This window comes from Brachionichthys hirsutus, chromosome 3 (assembly GCF_040956055.1).
Source record: "Brachionichthys hirsutus isolate HB-005 chromosome 3, CSIRO-AGI_Bhir_v1, whole genome shotgun sequence".
Taxonomy (NCBI): Eukaryota; Metazoa; Chordata; class Actinopteri; order Lophiiformes; family Brachionichthyidae; genus Brachionichthys; species Brachionichthys hirsutus.
The window spans coordinates 6,055,667-6,079,111 of NC_090899.1; the positions used below are offsets into that span (position 1 = coordinate 6,055,667).

The following is a 23,445-nucleotide window of genomic DNA, read 5'->3' on the forward strand; positions in this document are numbered from 1 at the left end:
GGCTCGACAACGCAAGCATTCCAAATAACGAGGATTTGGGATCACCCTTGTTGTGTGTTTATCCCATTGTCTGTGATATATTTTAGAGAAAGTAAAGCATTAACTCATCATGTTCAGCACATATTATGATTATTAGATGCCCATTTTGCCACTAAAGAAGCAGTAATAGGTCGATCATAATACCAGTAGCCAGGCATCGACAACTCATAATGTTCCACCATAATGTGATTTGTATGATGGGTCACAGTGCAGTGAAGAAGAGGAGACGTTGTGCGGTCATCGATACGGAGCTGAGATGAGTTGGATGGATTTTTATCTTTCTGTGAAAGGCGATCGATGAAATGTGAAAAATCAGCTTCAACCATTATTTTTGTAGATTACTAATGAAAGTGATGATAATGATGACGTTAAAACAGGATTCAAAATGGAGCAGATTTCCAATGAATGAAGGACTGAGCAATTAAAATATACATACACATGTAAAGAATGTTAGAGGAACTTTTTTCAAAATAATTCTTCAATTTTTCCTTGTACCTATTTATCTATTTAGCCATTTTCCTCCTTGCCTGATGGTTAAAATGCAGCTCAGGCGTGTTTAGATGGCGTCAGTGTGACAGAGCTGCAGCGCACCCCTAGCAGGCGATGGACAGATAGACGATTATGGAGGCAGACTCGTGGGTATGTTGGTTGGTTGAAGCACCTGAGAGCAGGTGGACTCGGTGGTCTTATCAGGGTCAGCCACACTGCTCAGACCAGCAGCCCCTGACATGATATTATATAGTGGAAGTTATCTCTCCTGGTGAAATGTTGGGAAAGAGAGGGTCCAATCAACAACTGATCCAAAAAGTGTGTTTGACTCAGACACAAGTCAGAAACCACACGCACACACACACACACACACACACACACACACACACGCACACACACACGCACACACACACGCACACACACACTGTCTGAGGACAAAAACAGCTAAAAAAGGAAGGACAGCCAGATACAAAATCTGTCAATCAAAGCAAAGCATCTCGGCTGCCCTATCAGAGCATTGGCACGGTCCAAAATCCATGTGATTAGAATTGAGTCTGTCCAGTTGTCAAATGCGTCACGAGTGAAAGCTTTAGTCCTGATTGACGACCTAGTGACTGCTACAGCTCCATTTTGACAAGTGACCAGTTTGTGCGCTTTTGCATGTAGCCAGAGACTCCAGAACAGACATACAAATTACAAATCTAACCTCCACTGAGGTATATAAAATAAAACAAAACGGTGTATGCATTCGTTACAATGGAAGCGCTACTGAATGTACTTCTGAATGTACTTTGTGTCTGCAGACACATGAACTAGAAATCCTGACCCTGGCGTTCCGTACCTCGGTACCATGGGTTGTGGTTACAGACTCTCGGTTGGTCTAGTTCTCTAATCAGATGATGAGGACCTCTCAAACGGGTTGTCGCACTAGTTTGAAGATATTTGTAGCTAATTTCATTCTTCTTTAGTGTTAATTGCTGTTTCCTTCCTAGGTCATCCAGTTTGGTCTGCTTTATAACACATTGCCGTAGCACTTTTTCAGTCCGTTTACTTTGCGTTCACACAGATATTGGATTTGGCGATGTTACTCCCTCCACTGACATCGCAGTAGTGGAGTCAAACAGCCTCATCACGCCTTGATTGTGTTTACACAGAAAGCCACGGCAGGATAAGGGCGCACTAGTTCCGCCTTGAAAAAGACAGTGTAAACGGGGATGCGTTTTACTTTGGGGCTTGTGGACAGTTCCAATACTTCATGCTACAGATAGATTTAAGTTGGCGGTCAATGTTGACGAGTTTAACAGGGAACAAACGATTGAGGAAATAATACTGTCTGTTGCATAAACCTTAAGAAGAAGGGGGAAGTTGTGAGTGAACAGAGCCAACAAGTGGCAGCAGGAAGGGAATAATGGAAGGAGATAGAGATGTGGGAGTGTGGTTTTCGGGGTTGGTGGAGGGGGTTGACACAACCCAAAATAGCCTCGCATGTTTACTGTGTGGTGGGGAGCGATAAAACCAGTAGAAAGAACTCCTGCTTAATGTCTAGCTAATTTAATGTTCGTTCTCACCCCTAATTTGTTGATAATCAAATTTCCGTTTTGCCGTTTATATCTATGTGCGTGCTTCCACGTCTTTTGTAGCCTCTTTTGCGGTCTGCACTCACTCTCCCACCATTCCTGTGTGCTCATGCTCTTCATCATTGTCTCCCTCGTCTCTTTAATACCGTCTGATGTTGCAGTTATTTCAGGCCGGTCCTGTACGAAAAAGTCGGTGACTCTTGCACATTTATTCATCTGTGCTCGTTGTTTTTGGGCCCAGTTTAAGTGGAAGAGGAGTGAGGCAGGTCAAATCAGATTACACACACACACACACACACACACACACACACACACAGCAGAGTGGCCCTGCATTAGACTCAGACTCGGTCTCCTTCTCAGCCCGCCTGACTGTCATCTAATAAATACTGACTAGCTGCAGCGTCCACAGACGTTTATTCCATCTACTCCATGCATGGAAACGAATCCGAGCCCACGAACTTGTGTTGGACAAGCCAAGACACAATCCTACACATGCTGTCCTGTTCTGTTAATTCCTTTCATTCCACAGAGTGTGTTCCAACATGCAGACCGGATGATTCCCTCTCTCGTATCACTCTCGCTCTCTGTTGCTTTCTCTGTCTCGCTGTTTCTTCAGCTTATGTACATTCTGTGTTGCTGTGTGCATAATCAATTGAGTCGTTTACGTCAAAGAGGTCCAATGACCCCCCCCCCAGCCACAGCTGATTCCGATAGCAAAGCATGCTGGGAGTCAAGTAGCTGCAAGGGCAACAGTGAAGTGCACTGTGATTGGTTCCTCGAGATTGTGTGTGTGTGTCTGCTGGTGTGCGCTTTGGTGTTTTTAGGGTTACAGACCATAAAACAGCCTGTGTTGACCAATGGAATATATGGTGAGACATTCAAATGATTCAACCGGCTATTCAAAACGCACTGACACAGTGGCGAAAGGGTTTTCCTGCGACAACGGAGAGCTGCCTTAAGCACACAGAGCAGTACATGACAGTCAGTTCGTTGCCATGGTGTTTAGAGGTTGACGAGAGACTTGAATGTTTGGTAAAAGTAAGTCAAATTGAATTTGAAGTCGTCACATTTCTCACTAATTCTTGGGACAGTTGAATCATTCTTGTAGTTAACCTAGTTCAATTAAGGGTTGCATGATTCTGTCAAATGTTTTAACTTGTTTGTTTTATTATGAAGGTGGCTCTTGTTATTAGGGCTGTAATAATAAATTAGATGAATAGCTTTAGTTATTTTCAGCATATGATAGAATAAGGCCTCCTTGATATCGGTCCTCATTTTCTTTGTTAGATTTAATATATTTATGATGACCAAGACATCGTAATGAATACGTTTGTCTGACCTATTTATTGTAGTGTTTTAGCAGCAACCGAAAAGAGGATTTTGAGCAAAGCGTAGTCATAGAAGAAGCATTTCACGTTCACTGATTGAGTGGCTGCGCTTCGACCGATGATTTAATAATCGGTTATTTTTGCTGCACACTTAGCATCTCTCATAATTTCAGAGTGCAAGGATGGGCCTGGTACTTGGATCTAGACGTGATGAAGACAGAAACTAAAGCTGAAATGTCATGAACAGCTGCAGCCATGTAAAATGAATGCAGCCGTTGAAGTGAGTTAATGTCAACGGCACTTAGCATTTTTGCCGTACATTAGTATAAAAAGCATTCTGTCTGAAATGTGACGTGTTACATTTGTTACCCCTAAGCCATTGTGTCGTGTGTTTGAATGGTTACAGGCCGTGGTGCTGGCTTTGGAAGGAGGGGGGGGGGGGGGGGGGGGGGGGGGGGGCTTCCATCATTCTCATGCTAATCACTAGTCGTTTCACCTTGTCGCGTGCAGCGATTGTATGACTTTAGTTTTCTGCACATCCTTTTTTTTTTATGTTTTATGTCCCCGAGTGCCCTTTTTGGCTACTGAACAGCGGTGCAGTGGCCGAATGGAGAACTGCAGCGACTGTATTGGGGGGTGTTATTTGAGGACTCCCTGCTTTCCACTCTGCTGAGCTTCCCGTGTCACTTTATGGGTGGTTTCCTCCGCTCTCTGCTACACTGCTCTCTCATCAGATATGCTTGAATGTCAGGTCCAATCTGAGGTGTCTCTACTTTCTCTACAGAATCACTCAGTTGTTATTGCGCTAGCCTGACAATAACCTGTCCCATCTCTCTGCAGAGCTCTATTCATGTAGGAACACAGGGAGTATTTGTATTTCCATTTGAGTTTTTCCCCACTTTCATCAAGGTTATCTACAGTGACCTCATGTCACACTTAGCCCCGCAGTCCATAGAGGGAGGGAGAGCCCTCTTCCTCATTCTGTCTCCAAGCGCCTCGTCTCCCATTCTCCTCCGCTGTTACCGTTTCTCGGGTTACCGAGCATGAATAAGGAAGGAACCTTGGAATAGCCAAAATGGACAGCCTTTCCTCCCTGCACAGACACACACGGTCACCCCACAGCCATGTCTTCTCTTTTAAAGTCCTCCCATCTCCCACGTCTCTGGCTGCACTCGCCGTGTGCGCGTTGATGTGCAGTTGTGCGGCATCTAGCCGTGCATATACATGTACACTACTAAATGACTGGGGCTGCAGAGTGGAGGTGGGGGGGGTGGGGGGAGGAAACAGGAAGGAGGTAGAATGGGAGGCGGGGAGCTTAGAGGCAGCTGCCGCGAGTGTGTGTGTGTGTGTGTGTGTGTTTTAGAGAGAAAGAGAGAGAGAGACAGTAAGGGAGAAAATGGGAGGCAGCATCACCCACCCAGACGGCGTGATCGTCTTCCCAACTGTGGTGGAAGGAAAGTGGGAATGAGAGACAGACGACGAGAGGACCACAAAGAAGGAGTATCATAGTCCATCCTTTCAGCACTGCCTTTTTCACCATCTGCTGAAAAGGAGCGAACAGAAGAGGAGCCAGGAGAGGAGGGGATAGATGGAGAGGAGCTGCCGGCGTTGACTTTGTGAATTAATTGAGCAGAAGAGGAGATCAGAGGAGAAGCACATTTTCAGGGAGTGGATGGGTGAGAGAGAGAGAGAGAAAAAGGAAGAAGAGGACAGAAGACCGGACAGTCTGTAAACATTCATTTGGTTGTCATGTGAGCCCAGTTTTAGTTCAGTCACCATGGATTATCAACTGTATGCGTTTTAATCCTAAAACTATCGATGCTTTGACATTCACTTTAAAAAAAAAAAAAAAAACTTGGGGAGATTACAGTCACTTTATATAAAACAGTTTGAAATACTTCTTTTTGTTCTGTTTCCTTTTTGGTAACTATAGACTTGGTGATTTTTCTATTTCTGCGTGCATACGATCTACTCTGCAGGATGTTATACAACCTTTATCTTTGTTAGCTTCTGCTCAGAATATTCAGGTTGTCTTTATGCAAGTTTTCTAAACATCAGTGTTTTTATTTTTTATTTTTTTTACAACTGAAGCTGTAAGTGTTGTTTATGTTCAGAAAGCGGCCGTTGTCTGTTTGAAATAATATCCAGCATACAATTTAACATGCCCCAGTTGGAGTCGGTGCTTGCAGTCGTCATGAGACGTCAACATTGATTGGGCTTTATGGCTGGCGCGACGCCAGTCAAACTTTGATCATTTCCTGAAACCTATTGATCTGTCTGTCTGTAGGTTTCCCCTTCTGTTGGCTGAAAAAGCTCTAATGTGGAGCCTTTAATGCAGCGACTAAATGGTGCCGTCTGATTTGGCCAAGCGGTTGGCTCTTTGTCTTAAGATTTCTGCGTCTGTCGGGACTTCTCTGTATATACCCTCCGGAGGCATCACTTTTAATGTCTGTTGCCATAGCAACGGCTGGCAGCTGCAGACAGAATAAGATGTAAGGTTAATATTTCTTGTCTTTTACAACTGGTGCTGTTCGTTTAGCTAATTGTACGTATTTAACAGAAAAGAACAAGCAGGCCTGATTAGTGTGCATTTTTTAGATGTTTTCCTTAGACAAGCATTTTAAATTTGTTTTACTAGACAGTCTTTGTCTCGCGAAGCTTTGCTGGCTCGAGAATCAGGGTTGCTTCAGGTCTCCTGTCTCCCCATCCCTTTCTGTTTCTCTTCTACGTGTTGGCTGAGTCCCGTTTGTCCCGGACTCACCTTTTTCCTACGGCGCCTCCCATCTTCATCTGCCAAATGAAGTGTCGTTATCAGGACTGGATAAATGAGATTATCACACTGGCCTCACTTGTACATGTCACGTATTAGCCTTGAGGCCACTGATCATTAGCTGTGCTGTGTTTGTTCCTGCTACTGCCTGCTGGTGACTCATGTGGAGGGTCATCTCCTCTGCAGTCACCTGACCTACACTGTGTTCCGTGGACTGAAACATCCTCAGGTGGCGTGTGGGTTCACTCATAGGGCACGTCAGCACGCCCGTCTATGAGACACCTTAATTTATTTTCTCTCTAGTGTTACATGTTTACTCTAAAGCCATTTTTTCTGTTTATGTTGGATCTTCTAGCTTTATAATGTGATATTTCACGCGAGAGTAATTCTCTGGTTTTATTGGGATTGTTACAGACTGTTTTCTTTGTACTGCATGCTCTTTAATCATCCAAATACTGGCTGTCTTTTGTGACTTTTCCAGCCATTCTTCTTTACAGCTTTCTGAAGATTATTCCAGCCTGTCTGGTTGAACATGAGTGTTAGTTGCTTCTCTGCGGTGCTTTTTTTTTTTGGGCCAAAACCAGATGGACGACTAGCTAGAGTTGCTAGACAGTCTGTCTGTGGTGCTAGACTGCTCTAGGCATTTGCATAAGGCGCCCACTACAAGCTGCCCCACTTTGGTTCACGCTCGGTAAAAGTTCTGAGTAGTTGTGGAAAAAGCGCGTGGAAAAATCAGCCTTTTCATTTGGTGCCATTTATAGAACGTGCGAGTGGTCATGGAATGGTGTGGGTAAACATTTCCCTTCGCTGAGGGACTAAAGGTCGGCAGGTTGTAGATATGACTGGCGCCTCTATAGCACTAAGGTGGAGGCCAGCAAACCTGCTGCAGGACTGTAGGTGTAGCCTTGACTCCTGCTGAGCTGCAGACTGTTTTATAAGTGGGTGTACAACTGTTACCGTAAACAGACTGTTGTTTGCATTTTCGGTCAGTCTATGCGGTGCTCCTGTCTCAGGTACCTCTAATCCGGTGTGCAGTGGCACAGCAACAGGGTAAGAAGTGCAACATCACCACGTAGGCAGGTTTGACCGAGCCTTCCCGGCTGGGTGACTGAGTTTACTTTAGACTCTGATGAGCCCCCAGCACCATTCAGGGAACCCTGGGGTGGGAGTTCAAGCCAGACCGCTCAGGTTCCATTACCGTCACAACAAGCCCACCGGTGGGCGTCATCAGCCGATGACCTACATTCTCTGATGTTACATCACCGCCGCGCTGCTGCAGTGTGTACCGCGCTACCAGACGCAGACAATATCTCAGATTCTCCTTCCCACTCTCTAATGGTGCTCCAGAAACCATCGGAACTGAGGTGACCAGTTTAAGGGACCACACTTAAACCTCGGCAGCCTCGCTTGTTTTAGCCATATCAGGAACTTCAGTCAGGAATGGGCCCAACTCTGCTGGCCCAGTCTTAATTACTTGCTTTTTTCTTCTTCCTGTTTTCTACTTTTGTCTAAACAGGTGTGCATGCCTAGCCTCTAGTCGCCCTCAGTCCTAAAGCAGGGGAGGCAGAGAAACGGGGCTTACCATTAATACATTAGACAAGAGGGACTGTTAAACAAGGCAGCCTGGAGAACGGGCGAGCATACGAGGGAGGGGGCGAAGGGGGGGGAGAGATCATCTGGAAGAGGAGAGAGGAAGTGGTGGCGCGGGAGAGGGCGGAGGCATTGGAGAGGCAGAAGTTGGCGGAGTACATTGTGTGGAGGAAGCGCGAGGACTTTCAGGAGAAGAGGGCAGACAGGGAGAAGGGACGAAGGGCTGGAGAGAGAGGGAACGAGGCGCCGCCAGAAGTAATCTGGAAGAGGAGAGAAGAAGAAGAAGAAGGGGACGCAGGCAGCGAGAGGGCGGGGGCTGTTCAGAAAGGGCGTGAAATCACCTGGAGGAAGAGGGAGAGGGATTGAAAGAAATGCGTCGAGAGATTTCGGATTGTGATGCGCTTGAAAATGTAGGCGTTAAAGAAAGCGTGCCACATCAGTAAGCCTCCTCTTCTTCAGCTGCAGGTGCTGGCTGTAGTAATGACCAATAGGAACTGTGCGTTGCCTGTGTGTGTGTTGCTGTGCTGTGTTAGTGCACGCAGCCCCTTTGCGATCCCCTCGTCGGCTGCTAATAGCATTTTTATGGGCCTGTGTCAAACGGGATAGAGCAGCCAAAGGGAGAGTTGCATCACGCATGCGCTCACGTGCACATGCCAACGCATACCTACACAAACAATGTAAGAAGCATCGCGGCTTCACCCGCGTGAACTCTTCACGCCCGCTTGCAGCGCACGTGCAGGCGGGCGTTGAGAGACGATCGCTTCTGTCGGTTCTCCATGGTGCTGTTGACAACTGGCCTTCGGCGAGAGGCCGGGACGTGATGCTCGTGGATATCGTTTTACATCCTTGCAAAAAAAAAAAAAAAAAACGGGATGAACACTTTGTGGAGAGCTAAAATCATGTCATCAGTCTCTGGGAACAAAAGGAAAATGGATGCACGTTTAAAAGAGAAGTGGTGACAGCGAGATCTGCAGCTGTGCACTAAAAACCAACTTTTGTTCCGTCTGTATATACCGTTGACTCGGACGCCGTGCTTTCCCACTGCGCCTTTACCCGTTCTTCTTTCACCGAAGCTGCTTCTGAAGCGGTTTTTGGTTTTTGGCTGCCTGGCAATTAATCGAGGACGGACAGCCAGACGGACGGATGCGGCTCTGATGCTGAGGGAGACAGACAGACGGCCGCTTGTTCTTTAAATGCTGAGACAAAGAGACTTTGACCGCCTCACCAGAGCCTGTGTGGACTCGATATAAAAAGAAACTGGAGATTAATTATGGAGCTTGTCCCTAAAACCAAGTACACCCACTTCCGAAGTGAGTCGCTGAGCTCGACGGATGAATCCAACTCCAACCCGTCTTCGTTCCCTCCCTCCAGCCCTGCTACCCCGCTCACCCCCTCCCCTGGATTGCCGTCTTCTTTCTCCTCCTCGTCTCTCACTCCCATTTTGCCCCCCTCTTCTCCTCGGCCAGCTGAGAACAGCCCCACGACGCTCTGCTCCTTCTTCCCCAGGATGGGCTCTCTACGTCTGGGTGTCTCTGCCGCTCTTCTCCCAGGACTCAAGGCCTCGAGCAGGCCGCTGCGGCACCAGGCGCCTGTTGAGTCCCCTGGGGACGACGGGAGCGGCGCCGGCTCCTCCCCTCCACTTCGCCACCCACTGCCGCCTCTAACCGCTCCTTTCCCCCGCCCTCGACCTCCTTTGCAGGACATGAACCGGCTGGGAGGGGTGTCCAGGAGGGCGCGGGTGGAAGGAGGGCAGCTGGGAGGAGATGAGTGGACGCGCCACGGCTCCTTTGTAAACAAACCCACTCGTGGCTGGCTGCACTCTGACGGTGTGGTTAGCACCGCCGGTGTTTCCTACACCGTACGGGTGAGTTACCGGGCATGCTCACTAACTCCTTACTAACATGTACGCTTACACAATCCGGTTGCTTCCATAGAGAGAGGCCGACACACAAATCAGTCTCCCCGTGGCTTTCTTTATTTTCTCTGCTAAATCTATTCTGCCGGTCCACGGCGCGGGAAACATGGGATGCTAACGTGTTGCTTTCCTGTTTCCTGGGCAGTACATGGGATGCGTGGAGGTGCTCCAGTCAATGCGAGCGCTGGACTTCAACACCAGAACTCAGGTCACCAGGTGAGGTTGAACTCTCATCCATTTCCTGGTTGGGCTCGTGTCATTTCTCGTTTCCGTGTATGTAGTAGGATGTGTTCGAGAACGCGCACGCGCTCACACACAGCATGTATGCCTTTGTCTGTTGGCTTCCTGCTCTCTTCTGCTTGCATCTCGCAAAAACCCCTAAATTTGTGTATTCTGGAATCCCACTGGTTTCCGTGTGTTTTCCGTAATTCATTTGCCGGCAAGGACTTCTAATTTCATGACTCAACTTTTAATCGATGTACTTGTGATTCCTGGAAGGGGGGGGTGGTTGATAACATGTTATCACCACACTTACATGTTGTTAATGTTTCAGAGAGGCCATCTCTGTGGTTTGTGAGGCAGTGCCCGGAGCCAAAGGAGCCCAGCGCAGGAGAAAGGTACACACCACAAACACATCCACCCTTACAGGGCATTATTTATTCATGCAGCTTAAGTGGGCGGCAGTGGGAAGGTTTTTCTGGATTCTTTTTGATTGTCCACTCTGGGAACAGTCGCACACGTTTCCTTACGCATCACAAGCAGGTCTTGATAGACTACTCGCAGGTAATTAACCAATCACGCTCTAGTCTCTGGTTTCCATCCTTTTTTTGTCACAAGGGAGGCCAGAGAGATGGAGAAGTAGCATGTGTGGAGCCGTAGCCTGGCCAAAGAAGCAGATTAGCAGACACCGCTGGGCAGTCTGTGCATGTTTGTGCACAGTATTCCTGTAAAAATAACAACATCCACCCAAACGGGCCGTAAAAGCGGTGGCTAAATCTAGCAGACTGTTGCCGTGGCGAGGTTTGACCGAGGAATGTCTGGCAGTACGGCACACCGGACGAGACGGCCGTGGGATGTAAACCAGAATAGATTCACGTAGTCTGATCCCAGAGGTTAGAGTGGCTGGGCACTTGCATCCTGTCCTGATGCCGCTCCTCTTCACAGTGTGAGCCAAATGTTCCGAGGCAGAGATGGGAACCTGCAGAGCGGTGGGATGAACAGACTGGCGCATTAGCATTGGCTTCAGGTTGCGCCTGGCCGAGCCTGCAGTTTACAAATGGTCCCCGTCTCGTTCCCACTGCTCACAATTTGCCTTGGACACAGGATCAGTTTCACAATTGCAGCTGTTCCTTTGCTCCCACACACACACACACCCACACACACACACACACACATACCCACAGGCCCATGCACAGCCACAGAAAACGCAAAGGCCTTTTCCTGCCTTATCGAATTCGTTTTTTTTTTTTACTGTTCACGCACCTTGTGCATCATCCATGTTTCACGTGTCCCTCATTGGCAGCCGTCCTCTCGCTGTCTGACCTCGATCCTGGGGAAGAGCAACCTGCAGTTTGCCGGAATGACAATCAGCCTCACCATTTCAACCAGCAGCCTCAACCTGCTGGCCTCCGACTGCAAACAGGTCAGACTGCGACCAGCGTGCCGTGCGCTTCCCCAGAAACGCAGCGTGGGTTCGGTTTGAGTCGACACGTACCGCACATCTGTTCACAAACAGAGGTGGAGATATAGACTACACATGGTGGCAGGAAGAGTAGGAAGCATCTGTAGTATGTTGGTGTTATTGATCCGCCTGACACGCTTGTTGCGAGTGTTCCATCCATCGGCCCTACGGAGGTTCTGTCTCTTGTGCAGCTGATGGTGCTCAGTGGAGGGAAAAGCACTTTGACCAGTAACGATTCCACATTTGTCTCTCCATACATGCTTTCATCTCACTCCCCACGTACTTCATGTCACACACATGCTCTCTCTCTCTCTCTCTCTCTCTCTCTCTCTATCGCTCTTTCTTTTCTCCACAGATAATCGCCAATCATCACATGCAGTCCATCTCCTTTGCGTCTGGAGGAGACCCAGTGAGTCGACCATCTCTCTTTTCCTCTCTCAGCTTAAATCTCACCCTTTGCCTTTGTCCATCTTTTTCTTTTTTTTAAATCTTGCATATCCTTCCTTCCTGTCGTCCGTCATTGTCCAGCCCTATGAATACCACTCACTCCGATGCTGCCTGGCTGGTTTGAGCTTCAGCTCACCCCTTCCTGTCGATTGGTCTCGGTTCAGTCCTAGTTAGAAATCTAACTCGACTTGTGCAGAGTGCTGCTCTGTCTCTCTCTGCTTTATCTCTTTCTTCTTTTCCACCTCTCTTTCTCACACCGGTCGTCTGCCTTGTCCTTCTATAAATGTCCCCCTTCCCTCCTCCTAACTGCCTTGCTTTGTCTCTTTTAGGACACAGCTGAATACGTAGCGTATGTGGCCAAAGACCCAGTCAACCAGAGAGGTGAGCAAAGTCACATTTTCACTCGGGAAACATCTGATCGTTTAAAAACGTGGTTTTAGTTGAACTCTGACCATTTTTCTTTTGTATATGTGTTGCGAATGTTGTGTCTACATTAAGTATGCGAAACCCAATGTGCAGTGCAAAATAATGATTCACCTCTAAAGAATGAGAGCGGGTAACAGGACTGATTGTAACTGCTCGGTAGAATCGACTTTGTTCATGATCATGTGCTCAATGTGTCCTTCTGAATGTATTTTTCTTTCAATACAATGAAGGCAAAGAGAGAATAGCGTACTGTTGTCAGTTCAGTGATCATGAGCACCCGAATATTACGACAATCTCTGAGATTGCTTCAGGCTCCACCAACAGTCACTACCGCATTTTATGCTCGGTGTGCACTTCTGCAATTTGAGAGGAAATGGAGGAAAGTGGCTAAAGTGAATGTCCTCGTATACATGTTTATTTTCAGGTAAGCTTCTTTTTTATTTTTATAATTGTATAATTTCCTTTCTTTCAGCATGCCATATCCTGGAGTGTTCAGAGGGTTTAGCCCAGGAAGTCATCAGCACCATTGGGCAGGCCTTTGAACTGCGTTTTAAACAGTATTTAAAGAACCCCCCCAAACTGGTTACGCCACATGATAGGTATATGAAAAAAATGTCATTCAAATTAACAAAAACTGAGTTTATGTGTGCATTTTGTGACCCATTATGTTTTTTTTTTCCTTCTCCATTGACCCTTTGTCTCAGAATGGCTCCCTTTGACGGCTCTGCATGGGAGGAAGAAGAAGATGAGGCTGCTCCACCTCCTGACGTTCCTTACTATAATAATTTCCCTGGGAAACAGCCTCCCCCTGGTGGACTGATTGACATGAGGACCCGCCCTGGTGCCACACTGGTAAGACATTTTTATATTTAAGCCCAACACAATGTTATGAAGGGAATTTTATCACCGCATAGCATATGAATCAGAATTGCCTAGTTCTCAGCCTTGCAGTGTGAAAAGCAGCTGTAATCCAGCTGGGATTGCTTGTTCTGTGACCCATTGTAATCCTTTAAATAGGAATGTATTTTTTTTGCATGTACACCAGAGGATTACCACATTACTGTGACTCACTTGTTTGTGTGCCTCTGTGCTTGCAGCCTTATGGACAGCCAGGTCAGAATGATATTCATAAGCAGCCGCTGCCACCTCTCCCAGGTGAGCTGTCTCTTCATGTCTGCCTGTAAATCAGGAAAGACTCTGGTCGTTAGCCATTCACAGGGGGGATTTTTTTTTACTCTCTCTCTCTAGTGGGAGCCAAGGATGCGGGACGGGAGCTATTTGATGACCCTTCATATGTCAATGTGGATAAACCCCGCCCTCCAGTAGCATCAAATGGAAATACTCACTGGGATGCGTTCGACATGAGTAAGTGCCTTACACAGTCGGTCTGTGTTGTGTTAAGAATGACATGCACGCTTGATATCGGGTGCAAATGGCCTCCCATCTTAAAGACAAAGAAACGTGCGACGAATCAGCTGGCTGGCCAGCAACTCCAATCGCTAACAGAATGGCAGTCGGGTCGAGACCTGGTGAGGATAAGGAGGAAACGGATGAGTCTTCCTGAAATTCCTAACATCCAATGCCGAAGTCCTTTGAATTTACAAACCAATTATTGCGTCGGCTGATTGGGTCGTTAGTTTCAGATGCTGATGTATGTGAAGGAGCCAGATAATGGAGGTCCTTTTATCTCCATCTTTTAAGTCGACTCCTGAAAAATCTGAGCAAATACAAAAGAGTTTAAATTGCTACAAAAATGTATGATATAATTTTCCCGAGATGTATAGGCTGTTATTAAATTTACTGGTTCATTAAATTGCCAGTTGTTTTCTAGTGCAGGAAGCGAGTAGGAGTTAATTATTGACTGAAGAGAGGAGTGGAGTGTTCTAAACTGTGCCCTCAAAGTGAAAGGCTAATTGAAGAGAGGAACTGCCAATAGAAGGCAGTCGTCAGGGCAGATAAGGGAATGAGAGTGCCTTTGTCCATTCCAGGGGCGTTTTATGTAACATGGTTGGTAGCTGCAGAATCTTTCATATTAGAGACGCAGTCCACGCTCTGCCCTGTATAGCACACAACGGTCAGATTGTCATGTGATCCTGAGGTTTTCTGCAGAATAATGAAAGTGTGTCTATTCCTAAAGAGCCATTTGACGATGCCTTGGGGTCTCTGGACGCGGTGGCCCAAGCTCGGCGACGGCAGCCCCCCCTCTGGTGCAGCAGTTGCAGTCTGAGGCCTGGTTTCACGGCAGCTTGAGTCGTAGAGAAGCAGAGAGGCTCTTAACCGGCGACGGAGACTTCCTGGTGCGAGAGTCTGGGACCACACCCGGACAGTATGTCCTTACGGGACAGCAGGGGGGGCAGGCCAAACACCTGCTACTAGTTGATCCAGAAGGCGTGGTGAGTCAGAGTGGGGGGGAGATGGAGCCACGGCTAGGCAAGGGGTACTTTTCAGTGCTCTTGGTCTGGATGTCTTTAAGTTTTCTCTTTTAATATTTTTTCTTTTGTCTTTTAGGTGCGTACGAAAGACCATCGGTTTGAAAGCGTGAGCCACCTGATCAGCTACCACATGGACAACAGACTACCCATCGTATCAGCCGGCAGCGAAGTCTGCCTGCAACAGCCAGTCGAGCGTCGGGCCTGACGTCACACGCAGTGAAATACTCCACCAAAATACACACACATAATCACATGCTACAGTACACACAGTACACACAGAAACACTCTACATGCACACATGAACCTACCGTTGTAAAGAAAGCCAAAAAAAAAAGGAGAAATTTTTTTTCTACTTTCTCTGCTAAATCACTCGCTGCTGTTCCTTTCTGAAGGTCCAACTGTGACCCACCAACAGTCAGGTGCATCCCTCCACAGCGGAGAAGCACGGCTGAAGCTTCTCAGCAGCTTACTGTGAACCAGGAAGGAGCCCTTCGCCATTTTCAGAACGGGATAGAAAAAAAACCCGTTTTGTTTTGTTTTCTCCAAGAAAAAAAGCTAATCTGATTGTGTGATTATGTGAGGGGGGGGGGGGGACAGAACACTTGACTAATACGTGGACTTTGTTGAACTGAAAGCATAAAGGGAGCATAACGGGAACATTAAATACGATTTTCTGTTCTCTTTCATACATATTATCATTAAGGGAAACCGTTGCTGGAGGCTGTTAACAAAACGTGGCGATTGGTTTTCGTCTGAGTCTGAGAGTCTGAACCGGCTCCAAGAACTGTTCCTTCTAGTGTCACTGGAGCACTTCAGCAACAAGCGTGGCTTTGTAATAATTGTTTCTGGTGAATATGCATAAACAAGTTGGCTTCTCAAGCGTCTCAACCACTCCACTTTCCAGGACTGTTGAACTTTGACACCCTGAGGGGATATCTGAGGAACGCCTGTATGCAAAACTTGGGACTGCTACGCTAATGTGTCTGTCGTTTTGTTTCTGTCTTTTAACTTGGGACTCATTTCTTATTGGACATTCTAAGTTTAGGAAAATCCAAACAGCTGAATCTACCACATTTGATCTGCACCAAAGAACATGTATTTGCTCTTGAAGTTCTAGGAAGCCATGCTAATTAACAGTCATCTGTTTCGTTTGCTTACGACACTGGGAGCTAATTTAGACTAAGGGAAGAAGAATCTTTTAGAATGGATATGATGGGAAGAGTTGGAGTGATTGTATCTGAAGACATCAACAGGAAATAGATCTTTTAATCTCAATTGTGCATTAATGTCACCTGCAAACTTAATAACTTGTGCATTTTGAGAAGCGTCAGCCAGGTCATTTCTCACTGGTTGCTTGTCAGTGACTTCTTGGTATGTTTGCCTTGGATTCCATCTTCAGAGTATTCTGAAATCAAAAGTGTAAGATAAGGAGACTGCTTTACCTGGTGAGACATTGAACAGTCTAAGCAATGTATTCCCTCTGGAAAAAAATGATGCAAACCTTGTTGGAACTATTTTGCTTCTTGCGGTTGTGTCATTTCATTGTTAAATCACTTGAGTTATTCCTGTTATTGACTGGACTATGGTATAGAATGAGCTCCATTAATGATGTTTAAGCCAAAGTTTTTCCTCAGTGTGCTGTTTTCACCAAACTATTGAGGATGGGGCGAAGTCCACACTTGACTATTGTTTCTTCTTTCCTCTTCAGCCTTCTTCCGTTCACGACATTGTTTTTTTAAATCGTGCCTTGTTTCTTCATGTGTGTCACTTCAATGCAGCCACCATAAGTACTTGATTCAAATGTAGTCGAGAATCTTACACAAGCCTTTCAGTTAAACCAGGACACTGCAAAAAAAATGGCACTCCAATAAACACACAAACAAATACACAGGTGGCAATCTCCAGCTTATAGTCACAGATACTTGATGTCATCATTAGGGGGGGGGGGGGTATTTCTTGACCACCTGTAAATAACATTGATTTTTTTTTTATTGGTCATTTTAGTACTGGATTATTGTTTTCATTGTTGTATATTTAATGACTTCTTATTTGATAAGTAAGCAGAGAGCCAGGCGCCGCAGCACTGAGTTAGCCCTTAAGGCAGTTGAAGTTGCCAATGAGAAATACGAGATGGGATTTAACCCAAGAATGAATAGCTACTACTCAGACCATGAAGCGCACACACACACACACACACACACACACACACAGACACATGCTGGAAAGACAGCTGGTTCAGTCAGACACTCGAACACTCTTCAAGTGTTTGGAAAACCAGAGCTTCTTGTTCAGCTGTTTGTGTGCCTGTGTGTGTGTGTGTGTACATGCGCACGCTGAAACAGGCCACCTTCATTAGAGAACTTCTCCCGTGTCGTGGTTTCATCACAGCTGCCTCCGTTGCATGAAACTCTTCTTGTTTGTTGTTGGTGGTGATGATTGTGTTGATGATGCTGTTTTGGAAAGCCAAAGGTTACTTTTAAATTGTGTGCACAGATATTACTTTGTTTCTGTTTTAATACCTATTTTTGTTTTGTTTTTTAGGGAAACGTGTTGGTTGACAACTGTATCTGGAAAAAAATAGATCGCAAATATATAAATACATATATCATTCATCTCTTTGTGTGTTTGGATTTTTATGTACATGAGACTTTAGCCTATGTATTAGATGTTAAATGGAACAAAGCTCACACATTATTGTAAGTCACGTACTGTCTTGAACCAAGAATCTAATGTTGTGGGGACTGGAAATAGCTGGAATGGAGATTCTAGAACTCTCCTGTTAACAGATGAGCCTGTGACAGGTGTGTATGTGCGGGGGGGTGGGGGTGGGGGGGGGGGGGGGGGGGGGGGGGGGGGGGGGGGGGTGATACAATAGAGGAAAACAAAAAGGTTAACAGGAGCTTTAATCATTCAGCAGGTGTTTGAAAGGATGGAACGGTAGAGAAAAAACAGGAGATGAATGAGGCGTCCTGCGGTTTGTATCAAAGGTTATAAGTAGAGGAGTGTGACAGTGTAGCGCAGAACTCGGGTGTTGCATGGGCCCAATCCGATCCTATCTTTTGGACCCTACCTGTTATTTCTTTGCTCTGGAATCATGCATCCCCAGCGCCCTCTGCCCAGGCCATGCCCTCCTCCTCTCTGGGACAGCGCTTGCGGGACATGGCTATGGGTCTCGGACGGGGAAAGAACATCCTGGGTGGAAACGCCGCCTACGGTTTCATCCAGTCTGTTAAGGAGTGCCTCTATTTTCTTCTGTGCTGCTGGTGTATCAAAGAGATCCTGGACTAACTCCCTGAGTGGATCAAGTGGGCAAACATTGATTATTTGACCTCTTCTACACTGGCGCTTAAAGTGAAATTCCAACCATCTTTTATCTCATCAGGGATGGAGCGTTTGATCAGTGGTACAAACATTTGGCAAGTATGACTACCAAAGGATGACAGCAAAATAAAATGTCAGTTTTTATATATACATAAATATATAAATTGTGTAAAATGTTTCTTGGTTTTGTGAAACAAGTTGATGAGAAATAGTAGTACTGAATGCAAATATTATTCAATGTGTTAAAATATTTTCATGTCTGTTTTCATTGTTTACAGGATGTTCCTCTTGGATTCCAGGAAGAACACATTTCCAGATGCTGCGTATATTTGTTGTGAGACGGGATGACCAGTGCTGAGATCTGGTGCTCGCTGTACAACGCGGCCGAGCGTGCAAAGAATAAAGGAATTAAGGAATAGAAAATACTTTCATGTCTTCTTTTTTGTTTATTTTCTTCTGATAAAAAGGAATATTCAAATACACTGTACATCTCGCTTTTATTTTTTAAAGCCAATTTAGGACAGCTGTCAAATCCACCTGCTTTATGTTTGCTTTCCTACTGAATCAGACAATAATTTGCTTAATAATAAAAACATATTGATTCAGGTATTCAGCATAGTTTACATGGAGGATACATTTGCTGAAACACAACTTTGGCATTAACCCAAATCCATGGACAACCAACAAGGCGTGGGGTATGTAAATGTTAAACTTTACATTCTCGTCACCGGCGCGCCTGTCAGTCAACACGCAGGGAGGAACTATCACTCCAATACGCCATTGGCCGATCTGGAAGACAAAGAGGCGGTGCTTGAGTAAATCTTGTCTGCGATTGGACGAGAGGCGCGTGGCTCGTGCACATTGTGGAGCTACGTACCAAGTTTCTGACTTTTAGATGGAAAGACTCTAAAGCGGTGCCTTTGACTGTCGGTTCCGGATTCAGGTGCGGACTAAAGCAGGACGTAAGGAAATAACTTGCAATTGTTTTTTTTGCTAAAAGCGCAACGGCGTCTATTCTATTGTTCCTCCATGGCGTCGACAACTCACATTTTCCTGTTCACTTAAATGGCTGTTTCGGCTGCCAGGGTTGAATTTGTCATTTCTTTTTTTTTTCTCTTCTCTTAATCGACACCGTTTGTGAATTATCCAGCAGGTGCTAAACTTCGACACGAACACACCCTTTTTTTTTATTTTAGTTTATTTTTGTGCACATATGGCATCTCTTCTCTCTTCTCTCTTATACATTTATTGACCTGGAGTCTGCGTAATGATGCTGCGTACTGGTGTGGACCAGCTGGTGATGGCGCTTTGGCTGACAGCCTGTCCTCATGGCCTGTTCCGCGTTTATTCTCATGACCTTTTTTGGTCATTTCCTCCTGCTGAGACCAAGATAATAATAATAAAAGCTGCATTGGTACATTTGCCTGTCTTAAATATAAGCGTGGCTGCTGTTCATTTCAGTTTAAGGTGACACATCAACTAAATTGAAGGCAGACTGTTTGTTCTGAGGGTGTAAATATTTTCAAACGTGGAGGCTGCTAATATATGAAGTTCAAAATAAGATGTGAACCAGACTCCAAAGCGAGAGGTTTGGTGGTTAATTAAGATATTACTCAAAAAGATAAGAGAATAAGAGCCGTCTGTGCAGCAGTGAAAATATGTTTCTCTTAAAAGCCTTTGGCTTTGTCCACATTAAGAATAATCCTTTTGACACTGTCCTTGGAATACATTGTTACTGTTGGGCTCCCTCTCTCTGTCTTTAGTCAATCTCATGGTAGCTATATTTAGCTGCTATCTTTTCAAACCATTCCACCATGTGCTCCGCAGCGGCCTCGGCTAGATTCAGAAGGCTCCTCTTGGGAGGCGCTCAATTAGGAGAACTAAATTGTAGAGCTGGGAGAGAAGTGTGTCGTTACCCGGATGATGTGGAGTTAGCCTGAGTGGTGAGGATTGTCCAATCTGCAGTCGGTTTTATACGTAGAGCCCGAAATCACACGTCAGACTGCCTCAGTGGTTTGTGCTATCTGTGCAGTGTTTGGAATCCTGTCTTTGGGCCTTCTGTTTGAGGGGGGGGGTCTAGCAGGCTGATGAAGGCCAGGCAAGATCGGAAGTCTCTGTCATGGCTCCCCGAAATTTGAAAGGAGTCTCTTTTTTATTTTATTTTTTATTTTTTTTTACAGCTGAATTATCTGGGACCTGTAGTGGAATTGAAAATATTAGTCTTTGTTTCATCATAAATAATCTTGCGGTGTAACGGATTGAAAAATAACTGCACCAAGTGTTTATCGCATTGTAAAACGTGCAATTATTAAAGTGCACAAATCAAAATGACAAAATGAGAAGCATTATGCAGCAGATTATTTCATCTTTAAACCTCCGTTCTGCTGTGTGTACCTGGAATAGTGCCAGCCTTAGTTACCCATGTGTGTACCTGGAATAGTGCCAGCCTTAGCTACCCATGTGTGTACCTGGAATAGTGCCAGCCTTAGCTACCCATGTGTGTACCTGGAATAGTGCCAGCCTTAGTTACCCATGTGTGTACCTGGAATAGTGCCAGCCTTAGTTACCCATGTGTGTACCTGGAATAGTGCCAGCCTTAGCTACCCATGTGTGTACCTGGAATAGTGCCAGCCTTAGCTACCCATGTGTGTACCTGGAATAGTGCCAGCCTTAGTTACCCATGTGTGTACCTGGAATAGTGCCAGCCTTAGTTACCCATGTGTGTACCTAGAATAGTGCCAGCCTTAGCTACCCATGTGTGTACCTGGAATAGTGCCAGCCTTAGCTACCCATGTGTGTACCTGGAATAGTGCCAGCCTTAGCTACCCATGTGTGTACCTGGAATAGTGCCAGCCTTAGTTACCCATGTGTGTACCTGGAATAGTGCCAGCCTTAGTTACCCATGTGTGTACCTGGAATAGTGCCAGCCTTAGTTACCCATGTGTGTACCTGGAATAGTGCCAGCCTTAGTTACCCATGTGTGTACCTAGAATAGTGCCAGCCTTAGCTACCCATGTGTGTACCTGGAATAGTGCCAGCCTTAGCTACCCATGTGTGTACCTGGAATAGTGCCAGCCTTAGCTACCCATGTGTGTACCTGGAATAGTGCCAGCCTTAGTTACCCATGTGTGTACCTGGAATAGTGCCAGCCTTAGTTACCCATGTGTGTACCTGGAATAGTGCCAGCCTTAGTTACCCATGTGTGTACCTGGAATAGTGCCAGCCTTAGCTACCCATGTGTGTACCTGGAATAGTGCCAGCCTTAGCTACCCATGTGTGTACCTGGAATTGTGCCAGCCTTAGCTACCCATGTGTGTACCTGGAATAGTGCCAGCCTTAGCTACCCATGTGTGTACCTGGAATAGTGCCAGCCTTAGTTACCCATGTGTGTACCTGGAATAGTGCCAGCCTTAGCTACCCATGTGTGTACCTGGAATAGTGCCAGCCTTAGTTACCCATGTGTGTACCTAGAATAGTGCCAGCCTTAGCTACCCATGTGTGTACCTAGAATAGTGCCAGCCTTAGTTACCCATGTGTGTACCTAGGATAGTGCCAGCCTTAGTTACCCATGTGTGTATCTAGAATAGTGCCAGCCTTAGCTACCCATGTGTGTACCTAGAATAGTGCCAGCCTTAGCTACCCATGTGTGTACCTAGAATAGTGCCAGCCTTAGTTACCCATGTGTGTATCTAGAATAGTGCCAGCCTTAGCTACCCATGTGTGTACCTGGAATAGTGCCAGCCTTAGTTACCCATGTGTGTATCTAGAATAGTGCCAGCCTTAGTTACCCATGTGTGTACCTAGAATAGTGCCAGCCTTAGTTACCCATGTGTGTATCTAGAATAGTGCCAGCCTTAGTTACCCATGTGTGTATCTAGAATAGTGCCAGCCTTAGTTACCCATGTGTGTACCTAGAATAGTGCCAGCCTTAGCTACCCATGTGTGTACCTAGAATAGTGCCAGCCTTAGCTACCCATGTGTGTACCTAGAATAGTGCCAGCCTTAGTTACCCATGTGTGTATCTAGAATAGTGCCAGCCTTAGCTACCCATGTGTGTACCTGGAATAGTGCCAGCCTTAGTTACCCATGTGTGTATCTAGAATAGTGCCAGCCTTAGTTACCCATGTGTGTACCTAGAATAGTGCCAGCCTTAGTTACCCATGTGTGTATCTAGAATAGTGCCAGCCTTAGTTACCCATGTGTGTACCTAGAATAGTGCCAGCCTTAGTTACCCATGTGTGTACCTAGAATAGTGCCAGCCTTAGCTACCCATGTGTGTACCTGGAATAGTGCCAGCCTTAGTTACCCATGTGTGTACCTAGAATAGTGCCAGCCTTAGCTACCCATGTGTGTACCTAGAATAGTGCCAGCCTTAGTTACCCATGTGTGTACCTAGAATAGTGCCAGCCTTAGTTACCCATGTGTGTACCTAGAATAGTGCCAGCCTTAGCTACCCATGTGTGTACCTAGAATAGTGCCAGCCTTAGTTACCCATGTGTGTATCTAGAATAGTGCCAGCCTTAGCTACCCATGTGTGTACCTGGAATAGTGCCAGCCTTAGTTACCCATGTGTGTATCTAGAATAGTGCCAGCCTTAGTTACCCATGTGTGTACCTGGAATAGTGCCAGCCTTATTTACCCATGTGTGTATCTAGAATAGTGCCAGCCTTAGTTACCCATGTGTGTACCTAGAATAGTGCCAGCCTTAGTTACCCATGTGTGTATCTAGAATAGTGCCAGCCTTAGTTACCCATGTGTGTATCTAGAATAGTGCCAGCCTTAGTTACCCATGTGTGTACCTAGAATAGTGCCAGCCTTAGCTACCCATGTGTGTACCTAGAATAGTGCCAGCCTTAGCTACCCATGTGTGTACCTAGAATAGTGCCAGCCTTAGTTACCCATGTGTGTATCTAGAATAGTGCCAGCCTTAGCTACCCATGTGTGTACCTGGAATAGTGCCAGCCTTAGTTACCCATGTGTGTATCTAGAATAGTGCCAGCCTTAGTTACCCATGTGTGTACCTAGAATAGTGCCAGCCTTAGTTACCCATGTGTGTATCTAGAATAGTGCCAGCCTTAGTTACCCATGTGTGTACCTGGAATAGTGCCAGCCTTAGTTACCCATGTGTGTACCTAGAATAGTGCCAGCCTTAGCTACCCATGTGTGTACCTGGAATAGTGCCAGCCTTAGTTACCCATGTGTGTACCTAGAATAGTGCCAGCCTTAGCTACCCATGTGTGTACCTAGAATAGTGCCAGCCTTAGTTACCCATGTGTGTACCTAGAATAGTGCCAGCCTTAGTTACCCATGTGTGTACCTAGAATAGTGCCAGCCTTAGCTACCCATGTGTGTACCTAGAATAGTGCCAGCCTTAGTTACCCATGTGTGTATCTAGAATAGTGCCAGCCTTAGCTACCCATGTGTGTACCT

General features: G+C 46.1%; 2 protein-coding genes across 2 annotated transcripts; both read left to right on the top strand.

Annotated features, from left to right (window-relative positions):
• Positions 1-9,063: 9,063 nt before the first annotated feature.
• Positions 9,064-15,247, top strand: shc1 (SHC (Src homology 2 domain containing) transforming protein 1). Its single transcript, XM_068756388.1, is given in 13 exon segments — positions 9,064-9,657; positions 9,854-9,924; positions 10,262-10,325; positions 11,231-11,350; positions 11,745-11,798; positions 12,166-12,217; positions 12,735-12,861; positions 12,967-13,114; positions 13,360-13,417; positions 13,511-13,627; positions 14,400-14,417; positions 14,420-14,655; positions 14,771-15,247. Coding segments are annotated over 13 exon segments (1,788 nt in total). The 3' UTR covers positions 14,900-15,247.
• A 2,541-nt stretch (positions 15,248-17,788) lies between these two features.
• On the top strand, positions 17,789-18,310 carry lenep (lens epithelial protein). The gene is given in 2 exon segments (XM_068760548.1): positions 17,789-17,810; positions 17,813-18,310. Coding segments are annotated over 2 exon segments (192 nt in total). The 3' UTR covers positions 17,983-18,310.
• The last annotated feature ends 5,135 nt before the right edge of the window (positions 18,311-23,445 follow it).